The following is a 23,427-nucleotide window of genomic DNA, read 5'->3' as shown; positions in this document are numbered from 1 at the left end:
CAGGCACAGGGCTCCTGTGCCAAACTGCTCCACGTGGGATGAGTGCAAATGGTCCTGCAGTTTGTCCTGTCTCGGGGTTTCTCATTAAAACTGGAGCATTTTTGTTCAATTTTGCCTGTGTGCTGTTTGGAAAGTGCCTAGAAATTGGAGGGTTAGGGTCTGCAAATGAGCTATTCTAAAAATTAAAGACATAGAAAGTTTTGCTCAACCTCATCTTAGGATTTTAGCTTTTCTATTTTTCATCTATTTGTAACCCTGCAGTTCTTTAGTGTGTAACTCCAAACTCCACACCCAGTGGGAGCTGCTGCTTTCCCATTTGGGGCAGACACAGCAATTCCTCTCCAGGCCTGGCAATCAAGGACACCTCACTGCCTCAGGGCCCAGAAATGGAAACAAAAATGAGCTGGGGAGAGCAAACTTGGGGTAAATGACTCCATTACCTGAAGCTGTAATTGGGAGGTTAACTCCCAATATGCAAATGGACCCAAATATCCAGAGGAAGTTCCCTCAGAGGGAACAATCCCTTCCCAATATCCCATCTATCCCTGCATTCTGTCAGTGGAAGCCATTCCCTGTGTCCTGTCCTTCAAGGCCTTGCTAAAATTCTCTTTAGTTCCAGTCCCCTTTAGGCACTGGACACAAACCAGGTCTCCCCAATTCTGAGAGAGAGCCCAAGCTTGTCCAAAGTTGTTCCTTGACTTTCCCCACTCCATGGTTCCTCCCTGGGCCACTTCCTTTTCTCCTTTTCTTTTCTTTTCTTTTCTTTTCTTTTCTTTTCTTTTCTTTTCTTTTCTTTTCTTTTCTTTTCTCTTTTCTTTCCTCTTTCCTTTTCTTTTCTTTCCTCTTTCCTTTTTCCTTTCCTTTCCTTTTTCCTTTCCTTTTTCCTTTCCTTTCCTTTCCTTTCCTTTTTCCTTTCCTTTCCTTTCCTTTCCTTTCCTTTCCTTTCCTTTCCTTTCCTTTCCTTTCCTTTCCTTTCCTTTCCTTTCCTTTCCTTTCCTTTCCTTTCCTTTCCTTTCCTTTCCTTTCCTTTTTTCCTCTCCTCTCCTCTCTTTGAATAAACAAAATGAAAATGCTCCTCATGACCATTGCTCACAGCCACTGTGGGAAGAGGAGATGAAGCTCCCAAATCCCTTCCAAACAAGGTCAGCCCTGCCAGCCTCCCCCCAGGGCAGAGGTCTCATCACTCATTTTGTGGCAGAGGAAGCTGCAGCACAGAGAGAGGAAGGGGCTCTTTATGAAAGCCAAAAATCCCTGTCAGGGTCAGATGACACCTCAAGGTGATGTTCAACTGGCCAGCCCAGCCCTGGGGAGGAGAGAGGCCTGAGCCAGGGTTGTTTTCCACCTTGGCACCCACTGGGGTCTCGGGGTGACTTCACAGCCTCCCAATTTTATTACATTTTTATTGATCCATGCCCTGCAGCCTCAGCACAGCTGCTCCAGCTGCAGGAGCTGGGCTTGTTTGCACAGCTGGGAAGGATTTCCCCAGCCTAGTTCATTAACTCCACCGAGGAGATGAGCTGTTCCTCCTCATTATTGAGAGATTTGTGCCACAGAGCCTCCTCCAGAGCCTTCTGCAGGACCCAGGGCTGACCTCAGGAAAGGGAAGTGCTGCTTTCTGAAGGATTCACCAGATCCCACCCCTTCTCCTGCTCAGGAAGCTCTCCCTGCCTGCTCTGTCTCCTCCCCATTGAGTACCTATTTTAGGTTGGAAACGGGGCTGTGTGTTCTGTTCCCACCTGTCAGAGCTGGGGCAGTTCTCTGCTGTTCTTGGGGCAGTTTTTTCTTTATTTCTCCCACACCAACCCTCCCTGCAGGAGATCTCTGCTGTCCATGGCCACTGAGTGTCCCTGCAGGGCTGATCCAATTCCAGCATCCCATGGGGAAATGCTGCGCCCAGGGCAGGAGCCGAGCATTCCTACCTGGATCCAATGTGAGCCTGGCACAGCACAGCAGCCTCTGCCCAGTGCATTCCCAGAGGAGCAGCTTCTGCTGCCCTGCATTGCCAGAGGGAGCCCAGGCCCATCTGCAGCAGCCCTGGAGCTGCAGAGGAAAACTCCCCCCTTGTGCAGGATCCCTGCTCCAGCAGAGCCACAGCTGGCACTGCAGGAGGGCTGAGCCCCCATGGGATGGGGCTGTGCCACCCCCCTGACACACAGGGGACAGGGACTGCTCTGACTCTGGCAGTATTGTTTTGTTTGCTTTTTTGTTCTATTGCATTTGTATTTTTAATTTTCCTAGTAAAGAACTGTTATTCCTATTCCCATATCTTTGCTTGAGAGACCCTTAATTTCAAAATTATAATAATTCAGAAGGAGGGTGTTTGCATTTTCCATTTCAGTGGAGGCTCCTTCCTTCCTTAACAGACTCCTGTCTGTTCAAACCCAGGCACTTTCCCCATATATCCCAAATTCTCGTGGTTTCTCCCTTCCCTGTTTCCTCATTGGTTGTGCTATCCCTGGTGTCCAGCCCCATCTTCCCTGTAGGCCAATGCCCTTTTTCCTGCCCTTTGTGCCATCCCTGTGCCCTCAGACCACTGTGCAGAGCACCTGGCCAGGTCTTTGTCCCTGATCCCTTTGCTGTGGTGGATGCCATAAACCTTTGCTGGAATACATCATAAAAACCCTTCCTGCTCTTCCTCTGCTGAGCTGTCTGTGGTGTGTGTGTGCATGGACCTGAAATGGCTGCTCTCACAGAATCACAGAATTCCAGAATCACTGGGATGGGAGAGCCCTTCAAGATCATCGAGTCCAACCCAGCCCCAACACCTCAACTGAACCCTGGCACACAGTGCCACATCCAGGCTTTGTTAAACACACCCAGGGATGGGGACTCCACCACCTCCCCGGGCAGCCATTCCAGAGCTTTATCACCCTTTCTGTAAAAAACTTTTTCCTAATATCCAAACTATATTTTTTCCTGATACCCAACCTGTATTTCCCTTGGTGCAGCTTGAGGCTGTGTGCTCTGGTTCTGTCAGTGCCTGGAGAAAGAGCCCAGCCCCAGCTGAGCACAGGCACCTTTCAGGAGCTGCAGAGAGCGATGAGGGCACCCCTGAGTCTCCTTTTCTCCAGGCTGAGCACCCCCAGCTCCCTCAGCTGTTCCTCACAGGGTTTGTGTTCCCAGCCCCTCTCCAGCCTTGTAGCCCTCCTTTGGACACATTTAAGAATCTCAAGATCCTTCCTAAACTGAGGGGCCAGAACTGGACACAGCACTCAAGGTGTGCCCTCACCAGTGCCTGGTACAGGGGCAGAGTGACCTCCCTGCTCCTGCTGGCCACACCATTCCTGAGCCAGGCCAGGAGCCATTGGCCTTCTTGGCCACCAGGGCACTCTGCTGGCTCATGTTGTTGACCAGTGCTGCCAGGTCCCTTTTAGCCAGGGCACTGTCCAGCCACGCCATCCCCAGCCTATAGCACTGCTGTCACAGACACATTTTCTGAAAAATCCTTTCGTTAGGATCTTTTCTCCTGGGAAGCTGGGAAGTTTCAGCTTCTCCACGTTTTGCTGCTTTGGAATGAGATTTGGAGAATTGTTTACCCAGCATGTGAATTGTTTTTACTTGATGACCAATCACAGCCAGCTGTGTCGAGGCTGTGAGCAGTCACAGGATTTCCTCTCCTCTCCTCTCCTCGAAATTTCCTTTCCTTTCCTTTCCTTTCCTTTCCTTTCCTTTCCTTTCCTTTCCTTTCCTTTCCTTTCCTTTCCTTTCCTTTCCTTTCCTTTCCTTTCCTTTCCTTTCCTTTCCTTTCCTTTCCTTTCCTTTCCTTTCCTTTCCTTTCCTTTCCTGAAATTTCCTTTCCTGAAATTTCCTGTCCTTGCCTTTCCTTGAAAATTGCCTTTCCTGACATTTCTTTTCCTGAAATTTCCTTTCCTTGAAACTTCCTTTCCTTTCCTTTCCTTGAAATTTCCTAGAAATTTCCTTGAAACTTCCTTGAATTTCCTAGAAATTTCCTTTCCTTTCCTTGAAATTTCCTTTCCTTGGAATTTCCTAGAAATTTCCTTTCCTTTCCTTGAAATTTCCTTTCCTTTCCTTGAAATTTCCTTTCCTTGAAATTTCCTATGAAATCCTTTTCTTCTATTCTTTAGTATCGTTTTAATAGATCATTTTCTTTTAATATCATATATATCATAAAACAATCAATCAGCCCTCTGAATCATGGAGTCAAGATTCTCCTCTCTTCCCTCACCTCCCTGCAAGCACCACCACACCCTGCCTGACTCCCAGTACGGAGCTTTGGAAGCCTTCAGGCTTCTGAAGGAGCCCCTTTGAGGGGGGTTTCAGCATTTCTGCCGCCCTGCCCGGTGGCAGCAGAGGATGTCAGCCCCAGCAGCCCCAGCTCACCTCCCCGGTAGGTTTTCCAGGTGTAGTACTTCCCTCGGAAGGGCACGCTGTCGAACTCGGCGCACTGCAGCTCTCGGAAATCCTGCGAGCCCGGCGGGCAGTCCTGTGGGCACAGCCACGGTCAGCGTGGGGCTGGGGGGGACAGCTGGGCATGGCCACCAGCCCCTGGGGACAGGGACACCAGCTCTGACCCTGGGGCACGGCCACCAGCCCCTGGGGACAGGGACACCAGCTCTGACACTGGGGCACGGCCACCAGCCCCTGGGGACAGGGACACCAGCTCTGGCAACTGGGCACTGCCACCAGCCCCTTGGACAGGGACACCAGCCCTAAAAATGGGACACTGCCACCAGCTCTGACATCAGGGCACTGCCACCAGCCCTCGGGGACAGGGACACCAGCCCTGACATCAGGGCACTGCCACCAGCCCTCAGGGACAGGGACATCAGCCCTAAAAATGGGACACTGCCACCAGTTCTAGACAATGGGGCACTGCCACCAGCTCCTCAGGGACAAGGATACCAGCTCTAAAAATGGGGCACTGCCACCAGCCCCTGGGGACAGGGACACCAACTCTGACATCAGGGCACTGCCACCAGTTTTAGGCAATGGGGCACGGCCACCAGCCCTCAGGGACAGGGATACCAGCCCTGACAACAGGGCACTGCCACCAGCCCTCAGGGACCCCAGCCCCTTGGACAGGGACACCAGCCCTAAAAATGGGGCACTGCCACCAGCCCATTGGGGACAGGGACATCAGCCCTGACACTGGTGGCAGGACAGTCCCTCCTGCAAAGCCAAGCACGATTTGAAGTCCAAGAGCACGAGGAGGGGCCCCAGGAGCTCTGCCTGATCTGTGACCCTGGGGAGCAATCCCCCAAACCCAGGGAAGCAACAGGACCCGTCTGCTTCCCTCTCCAGCAGCCCGTGGGTGTTAAAGCTGCAATCCCCAGGTCCCAAGCTCCTCTGAGCATCCCCTCAGCGCAGTTTTTCCTGTAAATCTTTGAGGTTTAACCCCCAGCCCCGGGAAGCAGAGTCTGACCCAGCCTCACCTGAGCAGCTGTGCAGGAGCAGCCTGGGAGAAGCAGAGCTGGAATTCTCTCTCTCCCCTCCTTTCCCTCCTTATCTTTGGGCCCCTCTGGATCCCGGAGCCCCGCAGGTCCGTGCAGCCCCCCCGCCCCCGGAGCCGGCTCCCCCACCTGCCTGGTCCTGCCTGGAATTCCCCATTGCGGGATCGCTGCCGGCTCACCCCGCCCTGCCCCTGCCCTGCCTCCTCCTCCTCTTCCTCCCACGGCTGCACAGAGCACCCCGCACCTGGGAGGAGAGGGCTCATCCCACCTGGACAGAGCTCATTCAACCCGGAGAGGGCTCAACCCAAACTAGAGAGGGCTCATCCCACCTGGAGAGGGCTCAACCCAATCCGGACAGGGCTCATCCCACCCGGACAGGGCTATTCCCAGTTGGAGAAGGCCCATCCCACATAGACAGAGCTCATCCCAATCTGGACAGGGCTCATCCCATTTGGAGAGGGCTCAACCCAATCTGGACAGGGCTCATCCTACTGGGAGAGGGCTCATCCCACTGAGACACAGCTCGTCCCAACTGGAGAGGGTTCATTTCACCCGGACAGGGCTCATCCGACCCGGACAGGGCTGATCCCAACTACAGAGGGCTCATCCCAGCCAGAGAGGGCTGATCCCAGTTGGAGAAGGTTCATCCCATCTGGACTGGGCTCGTTCAACCCAGACAGGGCTCATCCCACTGAGACAGGGCACATTGAGTCCCAGCAGGGTTCATCCTAACTGGAAAGGGCTCATCCCACCTGCACAGGGCTGATCCCATTTGGAGAGGGCTCAACCCAATCCTGACAGGGCTCCTTCAACCCAGAGAGGGCTCAAGCCAGTCTGGACAGGGCTGATTCCATTTGGACATGGTTCATCCCAACCCAGACAGGGCTCATTCAACTTGGAAAGGGCTGATCCCAATCAGAGAGGGCTCATCCACCCTGGACAGAGCTCATCCCAACTGGAGAGGGCTCATTCAACCCCGACAGGGCTCATCCCACCTGGACAGGGCTGATCCCATTTGGAGAGGGCTCAACCCAGTCCCAACAGGGCTCATTCAACCTGGAGAGGGCTCAACCCCATCTGGACAGGGCTCATCCCAATCAGACAGGGCTCATCCCACCCCAGACAGGGCTGATCCCAACCTGGAGAGGGCTGATCCCATTTGGAGAGGGCTGATCCCAACCCAGACAGGGCAGATCCCAACCCAGACAGGGCTGATCCCAACCCAGACAGGGCAGATCCCCCCAGACAGGGCTGATCCCATTTGGAGAGGGCTGATCCCACCAGACAGGGCTGATCCCACCCTGGACAGGGCTGATCCCCCTCCTCCATCCCTCCCAGCCCCGCTGCCCCCACTCACATCAGTGTTGCAGGAGCGGTAGCGTTTCCTCTCTCCCAGGCAGTACTTCCCTCCGATGGTGGGCCTGCCAAAGAGGAAGGAGGTTTGTGAGACTGTGACATAGATAGATAAGAAGACTCTCACATGGTTTGTGAGACTGTGACACAGATAAGAGCTAACAAACATCTGAGTCCCAAGAAGAAATACCATCCCATGATTTAATCCCGACCTTGGCAAAAAGAAGTTACAACTCTCCATCCATCCAGCCTCTGCTCTAGCTCAGCCTTCCCAAGGCATCACAGGCACCTGGATGTGCCTCCCCATGGACACCAAGGGTTGGGGACACGGCAGGGCTGCAGTGACAGGGCCACCCCCACGTGTGGATGCCATGGGACAGAGAGAGAGAAACAGCGAGCGTTTCTCACAGCGGCTTGGGAGAAGTTTTAGGGAGCTGGAAAGATGTGATAACCTGTTGACTCTAAACAATTTGCAGGTGCTGTTTTTCTACTTTATTTTTCTGTTCCTCTCAAGTGTAGGAGCATTGGGGGGTAGTATGGTCAGGACAGATGGAGACGAGAGATCTCTGCAGCCAGGTCGTGGAACTTGGGGTTTATTGCAAAGGGCCTGGGTGCAGGGCCCTGCTGGGAGCTGCCAGGCACAGCTCAGAGCAGGCCTGAGAGAAGAGAGGGGCAGAGAGGATGAGAGGGTAAGAGAGTAAAAGGGTAAGAGAGTGAGGTTCCCGTTACAATACAATAAATCTTCTTCTGTGTTGAATATTCTGATTCTCACTAACCAATCCAGTACAAGATACAAATCCTATAGCATTTCCATACAGCCTATAAGAATCACTACATTACCATACTGTGCTACATTTTAAACCCTAAAAACTCCTCTTTGGGCCCCTTCTGCCAAGATGCAGGGTCTGCTCTGACCCTTGGAGCTGTCTGCAAGCAGAGGGTGTTGTTCCATCAAAAGGGGATCACCTTCAGCTGGCCATGCCATTGTTTTCTCGTTGTTCAGTAACTGAAGTATCTCAAAGCTTGCTTTCATTTCAATTTCACTTACAGTTTCTATATTCTCAAAATCTTTTGCCAGGCAATCATATTTATAAGGCTTTCCTGTTTCATCTTCCCCAACACTCAAGGACAGTGCGCGAGAAAGATGTTTCTGTAAGTTAGCCAATAGAATAGAATCTGTCGTACCACTCTATAAAAACCACGTGGTTCTTTTGAATAAACCCTTCTTTGCCCTTTCTACCATCCTGCCTCTCTCCTGCCCCAACTCTGGCACACGAGTGACCCCCACGTACCTGGGGCTGTCGCAGTGGCGCACGGACGAGGAGACGCCGCCGCCGCACGTCCGGCTGCACTCGCCCCACGATGACCACGAGCCCCAGGCTCCGTCCACGCCCTCCGGCCGCGTCCCGAAGGGCACACACTCCCTCTTGTAGCACCACTGCGGGGACACAGAGCTTGGGACACCTCGGCAATGGGGGTGTCAGAACTCAGCACATCCCTCCGGGTGTCCAGAGTTGCCGAGAACCCTGATGGGGGGCTCGGAGACCCTGGCACAGCCCAGAGCACCTGGGGATTTGATTGTGACCCCTGGAGCAAGTTGCCAACTTTGTATGAGGACCTGAAAGTCACAGAAGTTTAAACAATGTAATAATAAAATTATCACAGGGTGAAAATGTAGATTTTAGGATTTTTGGTATGGGGGTTATGGGGACAAGATGGAGGAACTTGAGCGTGTCCAGCCTTTCTTCTGCTTCTTCTTCTCCATTTTCTGCAGTGACGTTGGCACTTTGGGATTGGTTTACAGTAGAGGTGCACTGTCTAACATGGGTGATAGGTATTGGGAATTAAGTGTAAATATGTTATATGTAGTTTGTAGTATAAAAAGACAACACCACCTCGGGGGTGGTCAAAGTGCCTGTGGCTGCCCTGCTGAGCAGATCTCAGCTGGGCAGAAAGAAAATTTTATAGATAAGAATTAATAAACAACTTCAAGACCGAAAACTGAAGAGCTCTGACTCGTTCTTCAGACGTGGGGCTGAAACAGAGACATCCTGCACATCTCAGGGGGGAATCCTCCTGCCAGAGCCTCCATGGAGCCAGCACAGGGCTGGGATCTGCTTTGGTCCTGAGGAATCTGAGCTGGGAGCTGCAGCGGCCTCAGAGCCAAATTCTCCGAGGCAAAGAGTGCTCGCCTCTCCTTGGGGTCAGTGGGATCAGTGTCCCCAGCCCCTGTGGCACCATCCAGGCAGGCACTGGCAAGGGGTCACATCCCAAATGTTGCCCAGAGCAGCTGTGGCTGCCCCTGGATCCCTGGAAGTGTCCAAGGCCAGGTTGGACACTGGGGCTTGGAGCACCCTGGGCTATGGAAGGTGTCTCTGCCCATGGGTGAGGTTTAAGGTCCCTCCCAACCCAAACCAGTCTGGGATTCTCCTCTAAAGAGGTCCTGGGTTCCCATCTCACATCTTATAAAAGCCCTCGGCAGAGTTCCAGGTGATCTTGGACCGGAGCTGCTGCTGCTGGGCAGGGCCAGGATCCCTGGGGGACATGGCCACAACCACTGCCAGGACAGAGTGAGTTTTGTTTGTACTGAGAGCTCAGGTTGTGGTTTGTGCATCCAAAATGTCCAGATCAGCAAAGAGCTCGAGTTCAAATAAAGTTTAAATTGTAATAATCAGCGTTGTTGTGTCATCATTCTGCTGAGGATCCTTAAAGAATCCCGTCCCTGTCCTACTGGGAGACAGATGCTCATGGAAATTTGCCTATGAAATATTTCCCTCAGGCCTGGCACGTGTCCCACAGCCCCTGGAGTCCCCAGCCATGGGAGGGTGGGACGGTGCCAGAGCCGCCCGGGCGCGGTGCCGGACACGGAGCCCTGGGGGCTGAGATAATCCCAGGAAGGAAGAAAGCTCTGTGTGCTCCTTCCAGGGGCTGGGAACCCACCCTGGAGCTGCTGGCACAGCCTCTCCCTGCTCCTCCCGAGCCAGCTCTGCATGGGCAGCCGGGAAAAATGTACGGTGGCTTCCCAGGAATCCCAACTCACGATCCCTGGGAGCACCAGAGCCTCTCCAAAGGGGGATCCCATGTGGAGGAGATACTCCACAATATTCCCACAGCCTGGGAATAGCTCTAATAAACCCTGGGGGCCCTTCCCTTCCCTTCCCTTCCCTTCCCTTCCCTTCCCTTCCCTTCCCTTCCCTTCCCTTCCCTTCCCTTCCCTTCCCTTCCCTTCCCTTCCCTTCCCTTCCCCTCCCTTCCCTTCCCTTCCCTTCCCTTCCCTTCCCTTCCCTTCCCTTCCCTTCCCTTCCCTTCCCTTCCCTTCCCTTCCCTTCCCTTCCCTTCCCTTCCCTTCCCTTCCCTTCCCTTCCCTTCCCTTCCCTTCCCTTCCCTTCCCTTCCCTTCCCTTCCCTTCCCTTCCCTTCCCTTCCCTTCCCTTCCCTTCCCTTCCCTTCCCTTCCCTTCCCTCTGAAGAGCCCTGGTTAAAAAGCAGTTACGAAGCTGGGGGAAAGGATTGATTAAAAGTGAGAAAAACTGGGAAAAAGGAGGAAAAAAGGAGCCACTGTGGGTTCTTGGGGTAAGTCAGGTGAAGCCATAACAACCACAGGAGATGGATTAATTTAAAAAAGAAGGATCTGGGAGGAGGAAATACCCAGAGGTTTGGGATGTGGGCACAGCAGAGTTTGGCTCAGCCTTCCCCCACACTGGATGACAGAGCACAGGAATTTTCTCTCTCCTTTAATATTTCATACTTTAAATTCCCTGATCTTTCTGTCTGCTCTCCCCAGGGCAAAGGGAGAAGCCAGGGAAGACCTTGGAGAGCTGCTCCAGCCAAGGGCTGAGGTCTGGGGCTCACCCCAGCAGCTCCAGCTGGGAACAATACAGAAACTTAATATAAAAGCATATTCTTCTTAATATAAAAATGCATTCTTCCACCCAAGGTCATCAAATCACTTCCAAATAATGAATGGATCCAAAAGGATAAGCACAGGGAGGTAACTGGGCGTTCAAAGGGAGCCAGAATCCTCACAGGGAGCCAGAATCCTCACAGGGAGCAGCTCCCACAAATCCTGGGGGCTGTGACTGCTTCATTTCCCTTCCCTCAAGGCTTTTGAAACAGCCTGATGAAAAAGCAGCCACAAAGTGGGGGAAAAGAGATATTGAAAAGTGGGAAAAGCTGTGAAAAAGCCATGACTAGGAGGGAAAAAATGCCATAGTCCCTGTGAGTGTGCAGCAGGAGGGATAAGCAGCCCCAGGAGCTGTCTGCTGCTCTCTGCCCCAGTTCCCTGCAGAACTAAAATGAAAATAATCGTGGATTTGTCAGAGCCATGGTCTCCCCTGCACCCCAGCTCCTCCAGCTTCCTAAGGATTTGAAATGTTTCTTGGGAATTACTTTTCTTCTAGTGGAATGGGGGATGTCCCAGCCCTGATTCTCCATTGTCCCAGCGTGCAAAGGCTCTTTGTCTGAGCGTGCATTCACTTTGTACTGGGGAAAATGGGTGTAGGAGGAGCAGGGAGTGAAGCAATCAAGGCAAAATTCATGGTCAGGGAATATCCTGCCCTCCCCTCCCAGCTGAGGGTAAAAATCCAAGGTTTCATCATAGCCAGTTTTTCCCAAGTTCCTCTGAAAGCAAAAATCTGGCAAAAGTGGGGGGAAAAACCAAAAAATCCCTTTTCTCAGACCAGCCAGGAGATCCCAGGAGATCCCAGCAGACCTGAGGACAAGGTGTTCATTTAAGGACATGGCATTCCATGAGATCCTACTCCTCCTGAAACAATCCATGGAAAACGTGCTGCTTTTCAGGAGCAGCGTGCCCTGTCTGAGGTTTTCCAGGAAACGTTCAACAGGTTCACAGTGTCAGTGACAGAAACTGTCCTGGGATGGGCAGCAGAGCCTGAGCTGCCACAGCTGCTTGAGGTCACCTTGCTGTGCCTCAGGGGTGGCACCAAGGAGGACTTTGCTGGAGCAGGGATTTCCCATTCCATATTCCATATTCCACATTCCACATTTCACTTTTCACATTCCACATTCCATATATCACATTCCATATTCCACTTTCCACATTCCATATTTCATACTCCACATTCCACTTTCCATATTCCATATTCCATATTTCACATTCCACATTCCATATTCCATATATCACATTCCACATTCCACTTTCCACATTTCATACTCCACATTCCACTTTCCATATTCCACATTCCACATTCCACTTTCCACATTCCACATATCACATTCCATATTCCACTTTCCACATTCCACTTTCCAATTTCCATATTCCACATATGATATTCCATAGTCCACTTTCCACATTCCATATATCACATTCCACATTCCACTTTCCACATTCCAGCCTTGCACAAGCTGAGCTTTGAGCTGGACCCTGGGGTGATTTCTGGGCTCCTTGGCCCATCCCAGCCTCCCTCCAGGGCAGCTCTGCCCTCTGGGGTCAGGGCTGGGTGGGCTGCTGGGCGCTCCTAAACCAACCCCACGCCCCCAGCATGAACAATAATCCCTTTTTTTGCTGGAAAAGGACCCCATCCCTTCCCTGCCAGCTGCTGCAGTGCCCAGGGCTGCCTTACCCCCTTGTCGATGGTGTTGGTTTGGCAGATGGTGCCCTCAGCTGCGGGGATGCTGTTGGTGATGCAGCGGTTGCTTTTGCTCAGACACCACAGCTCGCTGCACACTTCCTGCAGAGGGGGAGATTGGAGGGCACACAGGGAGAAGGGGAGAGACAGAGAAACAAAACCCAGATTAGGATTGGCTTGTGCCAGGGAGGCACCAGCTGGGTGGGACATGGGGACACTGAGTGTCTTCAGCATGGTGGGGACAGCATGAGATCAAACCCTGCCAGCTGCAGCCACCCCAGGGCCACTGAGAGCTGTCCCCTGTCCCCTGCTCTGCACTTGCAAACTAAGCACAAGCACCTAAGCAAATGATGTGGAGGAAAAAATTAAGCTAGAAACAAAGGATGAGCTTACAGAAAAGACTAGATACTTCAGAAAAATAGAACTAAAAAAATACATTGTAGTAAGACCCACAGAGAGTAATTTAAAATAATTAGCTTTAAAGTATTTACAATATAGTGTAGCAAAAACTGATAAGCCAAGAAATGATTATAATATATTGTAATTAAGAAATAGTTAGCTTCTGATAGTAATAGCATAAATTATAATATAAATTACAATATAATATAATATATAAATTATATATAATAAATTATAATATAACATGCTATATTAAGTTATATATTATATATAATATAATATAGATTATATAGTTTATATATGATTTATTTATCTAGAATAGATATTGTTTTATATATTATATATTAAATATAACAGATCATTAATATACTATAATATACCATGATATATTATACTATACTATACTATAATATTTATTTTTATATTATTAATATATATTTATATTAAATATAAATTATCTATATCATCTCACCCTTCATGAGACTAAAAATAGAATAAAAGTTTTTTAAATGCCAATAAGTTATCCCATCTCTAAGTCAAAAAAACCCCTAATCCAACAGAACAATCAAACCACAGAAAACACAGCTTCAAACCAATATCAACACCTTACAAGATTTACAACAGCTTTTAAGAGAAATCAATTAAATCACATCTGTTTTAAAAATTACAAATAATGAACTTACTCCACTTTTTAACTGATTAAGAGGGGACTGTAACATCAAATCTCCTAAAACTTTAACATTTAAAGCTCAAAAAACCCTCCTGGCTGTGGAGGTTCCCTGGGCTCAGGTGGCAGAGCTGACTCCAGCCAGCCCATGCCGCCTCTCCTTGGTGTCACCTTGGTGGCACCTGAGCCAATCCCACTGTCCTTGTCTGTGCTGGGGTTTTTACAAACAGGATGGGACTGCTGGGATAAAATAAATAAATAAAACTTCCTGGAGTTTTATTGTGGTGTAAGATAAGATGGTGAAGGGTTTATAATGAAACTTCCACAGACACAGGAAGGTTTGATCTGCAGCCTTGGAAGAAGCTTGGATTGATATAAAAATACAATACACAGGCATTAAGCAGAAAAATCATAAACTTATGTTCTTATAGTTGTAAGTAAGAATATGCTTTAAGTGAGAAATTGTATTGATAAGATGGTGAAGGGTTTATAATGTAGGAAACTGTATTGTTAAAGTGGTGAAGGGTTTATAATGAAATTTCCACAAACACAGGAGGGTTTGATCTGCAGCCTTGGAGAAAGACTGCATTGATGTAAAAATACAATACACAGACATTAAGCAGAAATAAATAAGAGTTGCAAGTAAGAATAAGGTTTAAGTAAGTGAGAAATTATTGGTAAGATGGTGAAGGGTTTATAATGTAGGAAACTGTATTGATAAAGTGGTGAAGGGTTTATAATGAAACTTCCACAGACATGGAAGGATTTGATCTGCAGCCTTGGAAGAAACTTGCGTTGATGTAAAAATACAATACACAGATATTAAGCAGAAAAATCATAAACTTATGTTCCTATAGTTGCAAGTAAGAATATGCTTCAAGTAAGTGAGAAACTATTGGTAAGATGGTGAAGGGTTTATAATGTAGGAAACTGCATTGATAAGATGGTGAAGGGTTTATAGGGGTGTGGTTGTATAGAATAAGTTAAGAGTTTAGAAGTGATAATAGAAGCAAATGTGTGCAAATGAGACAGAAGCCATTGGACAAAAGTATCCACAGTGCAGTAGAAGAAAGGTGATAGGTTAGAAAAGCAAAATAAGTTCTGTGGCAACTGTCTATTGGTTTAGAAAGTTTTATATTGTCTTGTAATGAAACTGCTTAGAGCTATGGCTGCTCTAAAATCTTACAGCCTCTGAGCCTGATGTTCATCTGAGCAATAAATCATTCTTGGCTTGAAAACAGCCTCATCCCTTCATTTCTAAGGGTGCCAATGACAGATGTGGGCAGCAGGGACAGCCCCACAGAGCTCTCCTTGCCCCATGCCCCCTCCTCCAGCCCTGGAACCGATAGTAAAGCAGGAAGGCTCTCTACCCCGTATTTACACTGGCGGGATTTGACGCCGTACTGGAAGCGGCACTGCTCGTCGGCATCGTAGGCCTGGCCCGGGGCCACCGTGGGGTAGATGAAATCCTGCTTGGGAGGAGCGTTGTTCAGGCACAATCCCATCCCCGAGCTGGAAACACAGAGGGACAATCAGAGCTGAGAAAGGGTGAGGGGAGAGAGAGAAGCTGAGGTGGGGGATCAGCAGCTGTTACTCCCGGCTTTGCTAGGCTGAGCTTTGTCGCAGACATCTTTGATGGAAAATCCTTTCCTTGGGATTTTTCCTCCTGAGAAGCTGAGAGGCCTCAGGAACAAAATGTAAACATTGGTTATCTGCTGCTGTGGAATGCAACAGGTGGGTCTGTGATTGGTCTCATGTTGGTTGTTTGTAATTAATGGCCAATCACAGCCCAGCTGGCTCAGACAGAGAGCCGAGCCACAAACCTTGTTATCATTCCTTCCTCTTCTATTCTTAGCCAGCCTTCTGATGAAACCTTTTCTTCTACTCTTTCAGTATAGTTTTAATGTAATATGTATCACAAAATAATAAATGAAGCCTTCTGAAACATGGAGTCAGATCCTCATCTCTTCCCTCATCCTCAGACCCCTGTGAACGCTGTCACAGAGCTTGGCTGCTTGAGGGGATAAATCTGGGTCTGCTCTGGGTGGGGGAAAGTGCTCTGAAATCCTTCCCAGGCTGGGAAGCACATCCTGGTTCTGAGGTAACTCTGGAAGTGTTGATCTGAGGGTTCATAGAAACCTGGAATATCCTGAGCTGGAAGGCACCTGCAGGAATCATCTCCACTTACAGAAAATGATCAGAGCTCTTAAAATTCCCAGGTGGCATCATCACTGGGCAGAGGTGGACAGACGAGCCCAACTGAATATCCTGAGCTGGAAAGGACCCTCAGGGATGATCAGTGCAGCCCCATCCCTGCCCAGGCACCCCAAGAACCCCACCCTGAGCAGCCCTGGGAGCTCCTGGAGCTGTGGCAGCCTTGGCACCATTCCCTGGGGAGCCTGGGCAGTGCCCAGCAGCCTCGGGGGGAAGAACCTTGCCCTGAGCTCCATGCCAAGGCCTGGCCCAGCTCCAGCCATTCTGCAGGCTGTTGCCAGTCCCTGGTTGTCCCTGTGGTGAGTGCAGGCAGGTGTGCCCAGGCAGGTGTGCCCAGGCAGGTGTGCCCAGCACCCTCAGGTGGGCACTGGGTGGGCAGAGGGGCTGCTCCCCCACCCACCTGTGAAGCCCCAGCGCCCCTCTCCAAGCCTGACCTCCTGCTTGCCAGAGCTTTGTTAGGAACATCCAAATTTGTCCAGAAATGCTTTTCCCTCCCCTTTCCTCACTGCTCTCTGAGCTCCCCCTATTTCAAAGCCGCTGTCACCACCCCCAGCCCCAAATCCTGCTCACACCAGGTCCCACTGGAGGCTCCTGGAGCTGGGGGAGCACGAGGAGTGGGGATGTGTAGCAGGCAAAGGCCCCTGGCATTCAGCAGCCTAAGAGAGGAGATGCCAGGCCATGGAGAATGGGCTAGAAGCCCCTCTCCCACCTTCAGACCCTTCCTTATCGCTCTGTAACCCCATGGATCACTTTCCTTTAACCCTTACTTATCTCTCTCTGTCCCTATAGGTCACTTTCCTTTAACCCTTGCCATTGGACAATTTCTGATCCCCCTGTACCCTATATCAAGAGCTGTTTTAGCCCAGCTCTGACAGAAGAGCTGTCACTGGGACCCTTCACACAAGAATCAATAAAGACATCGCTGTGGAACCCCACACAGCCTTCTCCTCTCTCTCCGTGTCTGCCTGCCTGTGGCACCTTGCAAAGGGCTGAAATCGCAATGAGCTGATAATCACTAAAGAGCTGACAATCACTGAAAAGCTGATCTCACTTAAGCTTGCTAAGGTTGCCTGCAGCTGAGAACTGCTTGGGAGCTCTGTCCTGAACAGGACTGTGCTCTCCAGGACTCTGCAACCAGCTGGGGACAACCCAAAACCCAGCGAAAGTCACCTTAGGGATGAGCTCTCCATTCTCCTGCAGGAGATTGGGGTCAGCAGAGGATGGGGCTGTGCCCTGCATGGCCAGTGGGCACCAGAGTGGGGGACAGACCTTCCCGATCTGGGATTTGCTGCTGAGCCATGAATTTTGCTGGACAGAGGGTGTCAAACCCCAAAATATTCCTCTAACTACCCTCGAGGACTCGAGACCCTAGGAAAAAGCTCAAAAACTTTAGCACAAAGTTAAAGACACCCATGCCTTTGATTTTAACTCATAAAAAACAATTACCAACTTTGTACAAAAAGTTACAAGCCACAAAAGTTTGAATAAAATGATAGTGAGTTTATCACAAAGTGAAATTTTGTGATAAAAAAAAGTAAAATTTTAAAGTTTGTAAAGTAAAAAGTTCAAAAGGCAAAATAGAAGAATCTAAGTGTGTCCTGTCTTTCTCCTTCTTCTTCTTGTCCTTCATCTTCTGCTGAATTAATAACACTTTTAAATTAGTTTAGAGTAGAAGCAAACTGTCTTACATAAGTGATAAATATTAGAAAATTATTGTAAATAAAGTACAATTAAGTTTTAGTATAAAAAGATAACACTGCTCCAAGGGCGGTCAGGGTGCCTCAACCCAACCTGCTGAACAGACCTCTGCAAGTCCAAAAAAGAATGTATAAGATAAAAAAAATAAACAACCTTAAAAACCAAAGCCAAAGCCTGCCCACCCTCCCAACAAAAAATTCCTCCTAATATCCAATCTAAACTGCTCTCTTGCAGTTTCCATCCATCCCCTTTTCCCTGTCCCTTCTCCTGAATCCTAAAAGTGCTTTGTCAGAAAAAGAAAACCAAAATCTTTGCCCTGCTTTGCTCATTCACACTGAAAACTCCTCCTCACTGCCTGGAGAAATCACCTGCACCACGCAGACCCAATCCTGTCCCCACCACAACAATTCCTGCTGGATTTCAGAACCAGCCAAATGCCTCCAGGGGGGGACTGATCTATTTGTGAAGTTTCTGGATGTGGGAATAATAAATAAATAAAAAAATAAAGAACGATATATTATATATATACAATACATAATAAATAATAGAATAAATAAATAAAGCTCTCCCAGCCACATCATAAATGTGTTTAGATGTTCAACAGGTAGGAAAAACATGGGGAAGTCTAAAGGAAGGAAAGAATGTGACTGTGGGAGACAAGACAGAAGGTTCTGGGAGGGGTTTGGGGCTTTGCTTTGGCTTTACCCCCTCCTCACCAGAGACTGGGGGAGGCTGGAGGGAGGGCGGGGAGGGGTGGATTCCTTACTCCAGGAAGCTGGTGATGTAATCCCTGCTGCAGGTGGACCACACGAAGGGGTTGGTCTTCATGGTGATGTGGGCAGCCATCAGCTTGGCCGTCTCCTGCCCCCGCGAGCCACAGCTGTTGCCGACCCCATCGTGGTTCATGCCAAACCTGGAGAGCACCACAGCACACACCGGGGCAAAATTACTTCCTCCATTTATTAAAAAAAGCTACTCAAACGAATGTTTTATACAATTTAATGACAGCTCTCAAGGACACTCAAACTGTTTCGAGTAAAAAAAGTGATTTTTTTCAATTGTTTAAATTCCTTGTGTTGGATCATTGATGTATCTTATGACTGATAGTCTAATGACAAACTCAACTTCCTTTATGAAATAGGTGTTTCTCAATAAGGAAATAAAGTTTGCAGAATTTTTTTCCCCTAAGCCCCAGTTATTGGGAAAATTCATCCAGCTGGGGTTGGACACATCTGGATGGTCCACAGGAAGGGTTTTCAGCCTGTGAAAAACACCTTCACTCTCCTGTGAAAATCTAAAAAGTTTAATAAAGGAAGGGTTTTCAGCCTGTGAAAAATGTGTTCACCTGGCTGTGAAAATTTAAGTTTAATAAAGGACAATAGGAGACAAGGACCATAGAGCAAAGGTTATTACTTGAGTTATTATAAAGTTATTACTCAGCCAAGAGCACCCCGTTATCTTTGGGGACACCCCTTAAATACCTTTTACATTATATCAGCCCTTTGCATATTCATAGACCTTTATGCATAGTAAACTTTTCCCCAAACGAATTTACATGGTCCAAGAACTGATTAGCATGGCTCCTCCTTGGGTCCACCTTTTAGAGCATGAAGATTCCTTGATTGTGATTTTAGTCCTTTGTTATCGCCTCCAGTTTTTGGTCCTCACTGCCTTCAGTCAGTGAGTGCTGATGTTTGGCAGATCTGTACAGGTGTCTTCATTATATTTTTATTGGATGTTGTCCCATCCAAGCAGGCATTTTAACACAAGCACACTTACATCAGCTATTTCACTGAGCTTAATTAACAACAGAAATCAAAACTATATCTTTATAACAAAGTTACTTTAGCATCACACATATAGAAGCCATTTTAATATTTGTGAAAAGCCAGTAATATATAACATATTATATATTATATATTATATATTATATATTATATATTATAATATATTATATATAATATATTATAATATAATATAATATAATAATGTATAATATATATAATACAATATATAATATGTAAATATTATATATTATGTAATATATAATAATTAATAATCATACAATGTATTATATAATATTAGATATATAATATTGTATGTATATATAATATAATCCATAATTTATTGTAGATTATATGTATTTATAACAAGGCCCTGGTGGCAGGGCCAGAGCAGCAGGGGCTGCTGCTGGGTGCTGCACTCACGTGTGGCCGATCTCGTGGGCGATGGTGAAGGCCGTGGCCAGCCCGATGTCCTCGTTGATGCTGCAGCTCCTCTCCCGCTCACACATCCCCCCCACGGGGGCCAGGCCTGGGGAGGGGACAGAGCTGTCACACAGGGCCACCTCAGGGCGGCTGAGGGGACCTGGGAGTGTTTGGGGGCTGCCTGATGAGCTTCATGCTCTGTAGCACTGAGCAGTTGTGGCCACAGCTCTCTCTTCACTGCAGCAGGCACAACTTTCCCAAGGATTTTCCCCGGGGAAGGCAGTGAGAAGCTCAGAGAAAGAAGAGAAAAAAATTCTTATCTCTACTTGCTGCTCCTGTTGTTTGGCACATGTGGAATGTGTTATGGAGATTGTTCACCCAAAGTGATTTGTTAATTGGACACCAGTGAAGGTTGTTTTATTCCTTGACCAATTGGATCCACTGTCTGGAGACAGTCACAGGTTTTTCTTTAGTATTCTTTGGTATAGTATCTCTTTAGTATTTAATTTAGTACAGTATCAGTGTACATCTCTTTAGTATGTAATTCAGTATAGTATTGGTGTAATACAGTATAGCTTAATAAGGCAATGTTCAGCTTTCTGTGAATACGTCCATTTAATAATAAATAAAATAATGTCCATTTACTTCAAATCATTGAAGTACATGGACATTATTTCCCAGCTGGGGGATCACCTATTTCTACTAAAAGCAGATGTTCCTTCTCACCATTGCACTTTGGGATGAACTCGTGGCTCTTGCAGGACATGGTCACTCAGCACTGATGGTGAATTAACAGTGACAGGCTCAGAAATGCTAAAAATCCTCTGAATTTTGTATCCAAATGGTGCAAAGGGGAGCAGTCCTTGGCACAGCCCTGGTGGGGGAATCTCAGATGGGCTGAACCAGCTCTAGGGCATCCAAACCTGGCCAGGGAGAGCTGAGCCAGCCAGGATCCAACCTTGGTTCTGCCTGGCACCCACCAGGAATCCAGCATGGCTCATTTGGAGGACTGGGTGATGCTGAAATTCCCCCTGAATTGTGACAGCAAATTCCCTCTGCACAAACTGTGCCCCGGGCCAGGGGAGGGCCTGGCTGTGCCAGGGGAATGATTTGAGCCAACCCAGCACCTCCAGCCTCAGGTCAGAGATCCACCAGCTCTCCCCATGGTGATGCAGAGCAGAAATCCCTCCCTGCCTGCCCGATCTAGACCAGGATGAGACAAGGGAGGAGCTGCAGCCAAACAAGGCTGCAGGGTCTGGCTGTGACAATAAAAACTCCCTTTGCAGTCATCACAAAACTGTTGGATTTCTCCCTGCTCAGCCAGGAACTCCAGCAGGCCACGGATAAGCCTAAAAATGTGAGTGATTCTTAATCAGCAGGCTGGAGCTGGAGCTGAAGCTGGAGGAGTTCCAGGGCCCGGAAGAGCTCAGGGCTGCTGGTTTAGTGCTCACAGAAGGGAAGGGACAGGGGGCTGGAAAGAACTGGTCTGGTGCTGGGGCAGGAGCTGCACCTTTACTGGGAAGGGATGGAACAGGTGGGAAAGGATGGGACAGGTGGGATGGGGATGGCACAGCTGGAAAGGGGAATGGAACAGGTAGGAATGGATGGAAAATGTGGGAAAGGGATGGCGCAAGTGGGAAAGGGAATGGAACAGGTGGAAAGGGATCGCACAGGTGGGAAAGGGGAATGGAACAGTTGGGAAAGGGGGTGGCACAGGGGGGAAAGGGGGTGACACAGGTGGGAATGGATGGAAAATGTGGGAAAGGGACGGCACAGGTGGGAAAGAGAATGGCACAGCTGGAAAGGGGAATGGAAAAGGTGGAAAGAGAATGGCACACCTGGAAAGGTCATGGAACAGCTGGAAAGGGGAATGGAACAGGTAGGAATGGATGGAACAGGTGGGAAAGGGGAATGAAAGAGGTGGAAAGGGCTGGCACAGGTGGGATGGGGATGGCACAGGTAGAAAGGGATGGCACAGGTGGGAATGGATGGAACGGCTGGAAAGGGAATGGAACAGGTGAGAAAGGAGAATGGAAGAGCTGGGATGGGGATGGCACAGCTGAAAGGGGATGGCACTGGCACAGCCCATCCTCATCACATTCCCAAAGTTCTGTGTGCTGCTGGGGGCTGCTGAGGGGGTGCCAGATTTCCACTCACCCAGGGTGCCACAGGGCTTGTTCTTGTAGATGCAAATGTCATAGCTGTGAAGGAGAGAAGGCAGCTGTTAAGGACACTTCTGATTTTGGGGGTTGTCATTTTGCCCATGTGCTCACATCCAAACCACTCCAAACCAGCCCCTGGAACATTTCTGGGATGGAAATACCAATGGTGACAGATAGGACAAACCTCACTTTGCCCAGGCTGAGATTCACTGAGGGTTTTAATGACAGAGCTGAGCCAGGTCAGAGGTTTGGTTTTGATGAAATGTGGTGGTAGAGCATGAACAGGGAAGAGAATGGAGCTGGAAAAGGGTCTGGAGCTCCAGGAGGGGCTGAGAGAGCTGGGAAGGGGCTCAGCCTGGAGCAAAGGAGGCTCGGGGGGGACCCTGTGGCTCTGCACAGCTCCCTGACAGGAGGGGACAGCTGGGCTGTGCTCCAGGGAACAGGGACAGGAGAGAAAACAGCATCAAGCTGTGCCAGGGGAGGTTTAGATCAGATTTTAGGGAAAATTTCTTCATGGAAAGGATTACCAGGCATTGGAATGGGCTGCTCAGGGCAGTGGTGGAGTCCACACTCCTGGAGGTGTTAAAAACATGAGCAGATGTGGCACTTCAGGATGTGGTTAGTGGGCAAGGGGATTTGGTCAAAGGTTGGACTTGATGATCTTGGAGGCCTTTTCCAACCTTAATGATTCCATAAATCAGCAGGGACAAGGTTATTCCAGACCTGGAGCTCTTTGGGTTTGGGTGGGTCCAGCTCTGCTCCCCAGCACTCTGGGGCACAGGGGGAAGAGGACAGGGCCAAACTCTGCTCTGTCAACTCGGGTCTATTGCAGGAAATTGCATCAAGCAACCAGAGAAACTCAGAATCCCAGCATGGTTTGAGTAGGAAAAGACTTTAAAAATAATTTCACTCCACCCTCTGCCACGGCAGGGACACCTTCCACTACCCCAGGGTGCTCCAAGCCCTGTCCGGGCTGGCCTTGGGCACTGCCAGGGATGGGCATATGAAATTCTGATTAAAAACAAAATAAAAATAAAGAAAACATTTCAGTTTGAAAACATGTTCCATTTCAAATCTCACTGCAATTTCATGAAAATGCTGAAGTGATTTTTTAATATCTATTTTTTCTCTAGTTCAGTTCTTTACTGAGAATTTTCCAAACAAATCCAATCTGGGTTGATTCAAGGTAACTCTTCCCTCTGCTCCTGACCTCAACTTCCAGCCATTGCATGAAGGAATCCTCTGTTTGTACCAGGAAAGGTAAAACAAGAAGAGCAAAAACCTCCTCCAGATGGAAACACAGCAACCTCAAAATGGGAGGAGGTGGCAGCTCCAAATGAGACCAGTTTGGGTTAGAGAGGGAATATTCTCATTTCCTTGCAAAGGTCAACATTTGGGGTTTGCCAATCTTGGCTGAAAGGGGCCAGGCTGAGAGCGGGGTAGGGTGGGGTCAGCTGGGGGACCAGGGGGCAACTGGGCTGGGCTGTGCCACCCTGGAGACAGGTTGGGGTGGCACCGAGGATTGTGACCCCAGCGTGGGTTTGGGAACACCCATGGTGTGGGCAGGACCGAGGATTGTGACCCCAGAGTGGGTCTGGGGACACCCACGGGGTGAAGGTTGAGGATTGTGACCCCAGAGTGGGTCTGGGGACACCAACAGGGTGGGTAGGACTGAAGATTGTGACCCCAGAGAAGGTTTAGGGACACCCATGGGGTGGGGGTTGAGGATT

At 49.0% G+C, this 23,427-nt stretch overlaps 1 protein-coding gene across 1 annotated transcript in view; it reads right to left on the bottom strand.

The window, feature by feature from the left end:
• The window catches only part of LOC118696934 (A disintegrin and metalloproteinase with thrombospondin motifs 10-like), a 73,139-nt gene that overhangs the window by 10,018 nt on the left and 39,694 nt on the right, over positions 1 to 23,427 (bottom strand). The window contains 8 exon segments of the mRNA XM_036399343.2: positions 4,342 to 4,444; positions 6,769 to 6,832; positions 8,057 to 8,202; positions 12,345 to 12,452; positions 14,787 to 14,928; positions 18,095 to 18,241; positions 19,536 to 19,641; positions 21,693 to 21,736. Coding sequence (XP_036255236.2) covers positions 4,342 to 4,444; positions 6,769 to 6,832; positions 8,057 to 8,202; positions 12,345 to 12,452; positions 14,787 to 14,928; positions 18,095 to 18,241; positions 19,536 to 19,641; positions 21,693 to 21,736 — 860 coding nt within the window.

This window comes from Molothrus ater, chromosome 26 (genome assembly GCF_012460135.2).
Source record: "Molothrus ater isolate BHLD 08-10-18 breed brown headed cowbird chromosome 26, BPBGC_Mater_1.1, whole genome shotgun sequence".
In the NCBI taxonomy this organism is placed as follows: domain Eukaryota; kingdom Metazoa; phylum Chordata; class Aves; order Passeriformes; family Icteridae; genus Molothrus; species Molothrus ater.
The sequence above is the reverse complement of the archived record's forward strand: the minus strand, read 5'-3'. Positions and strand labels throughout refer to the sequence as shown.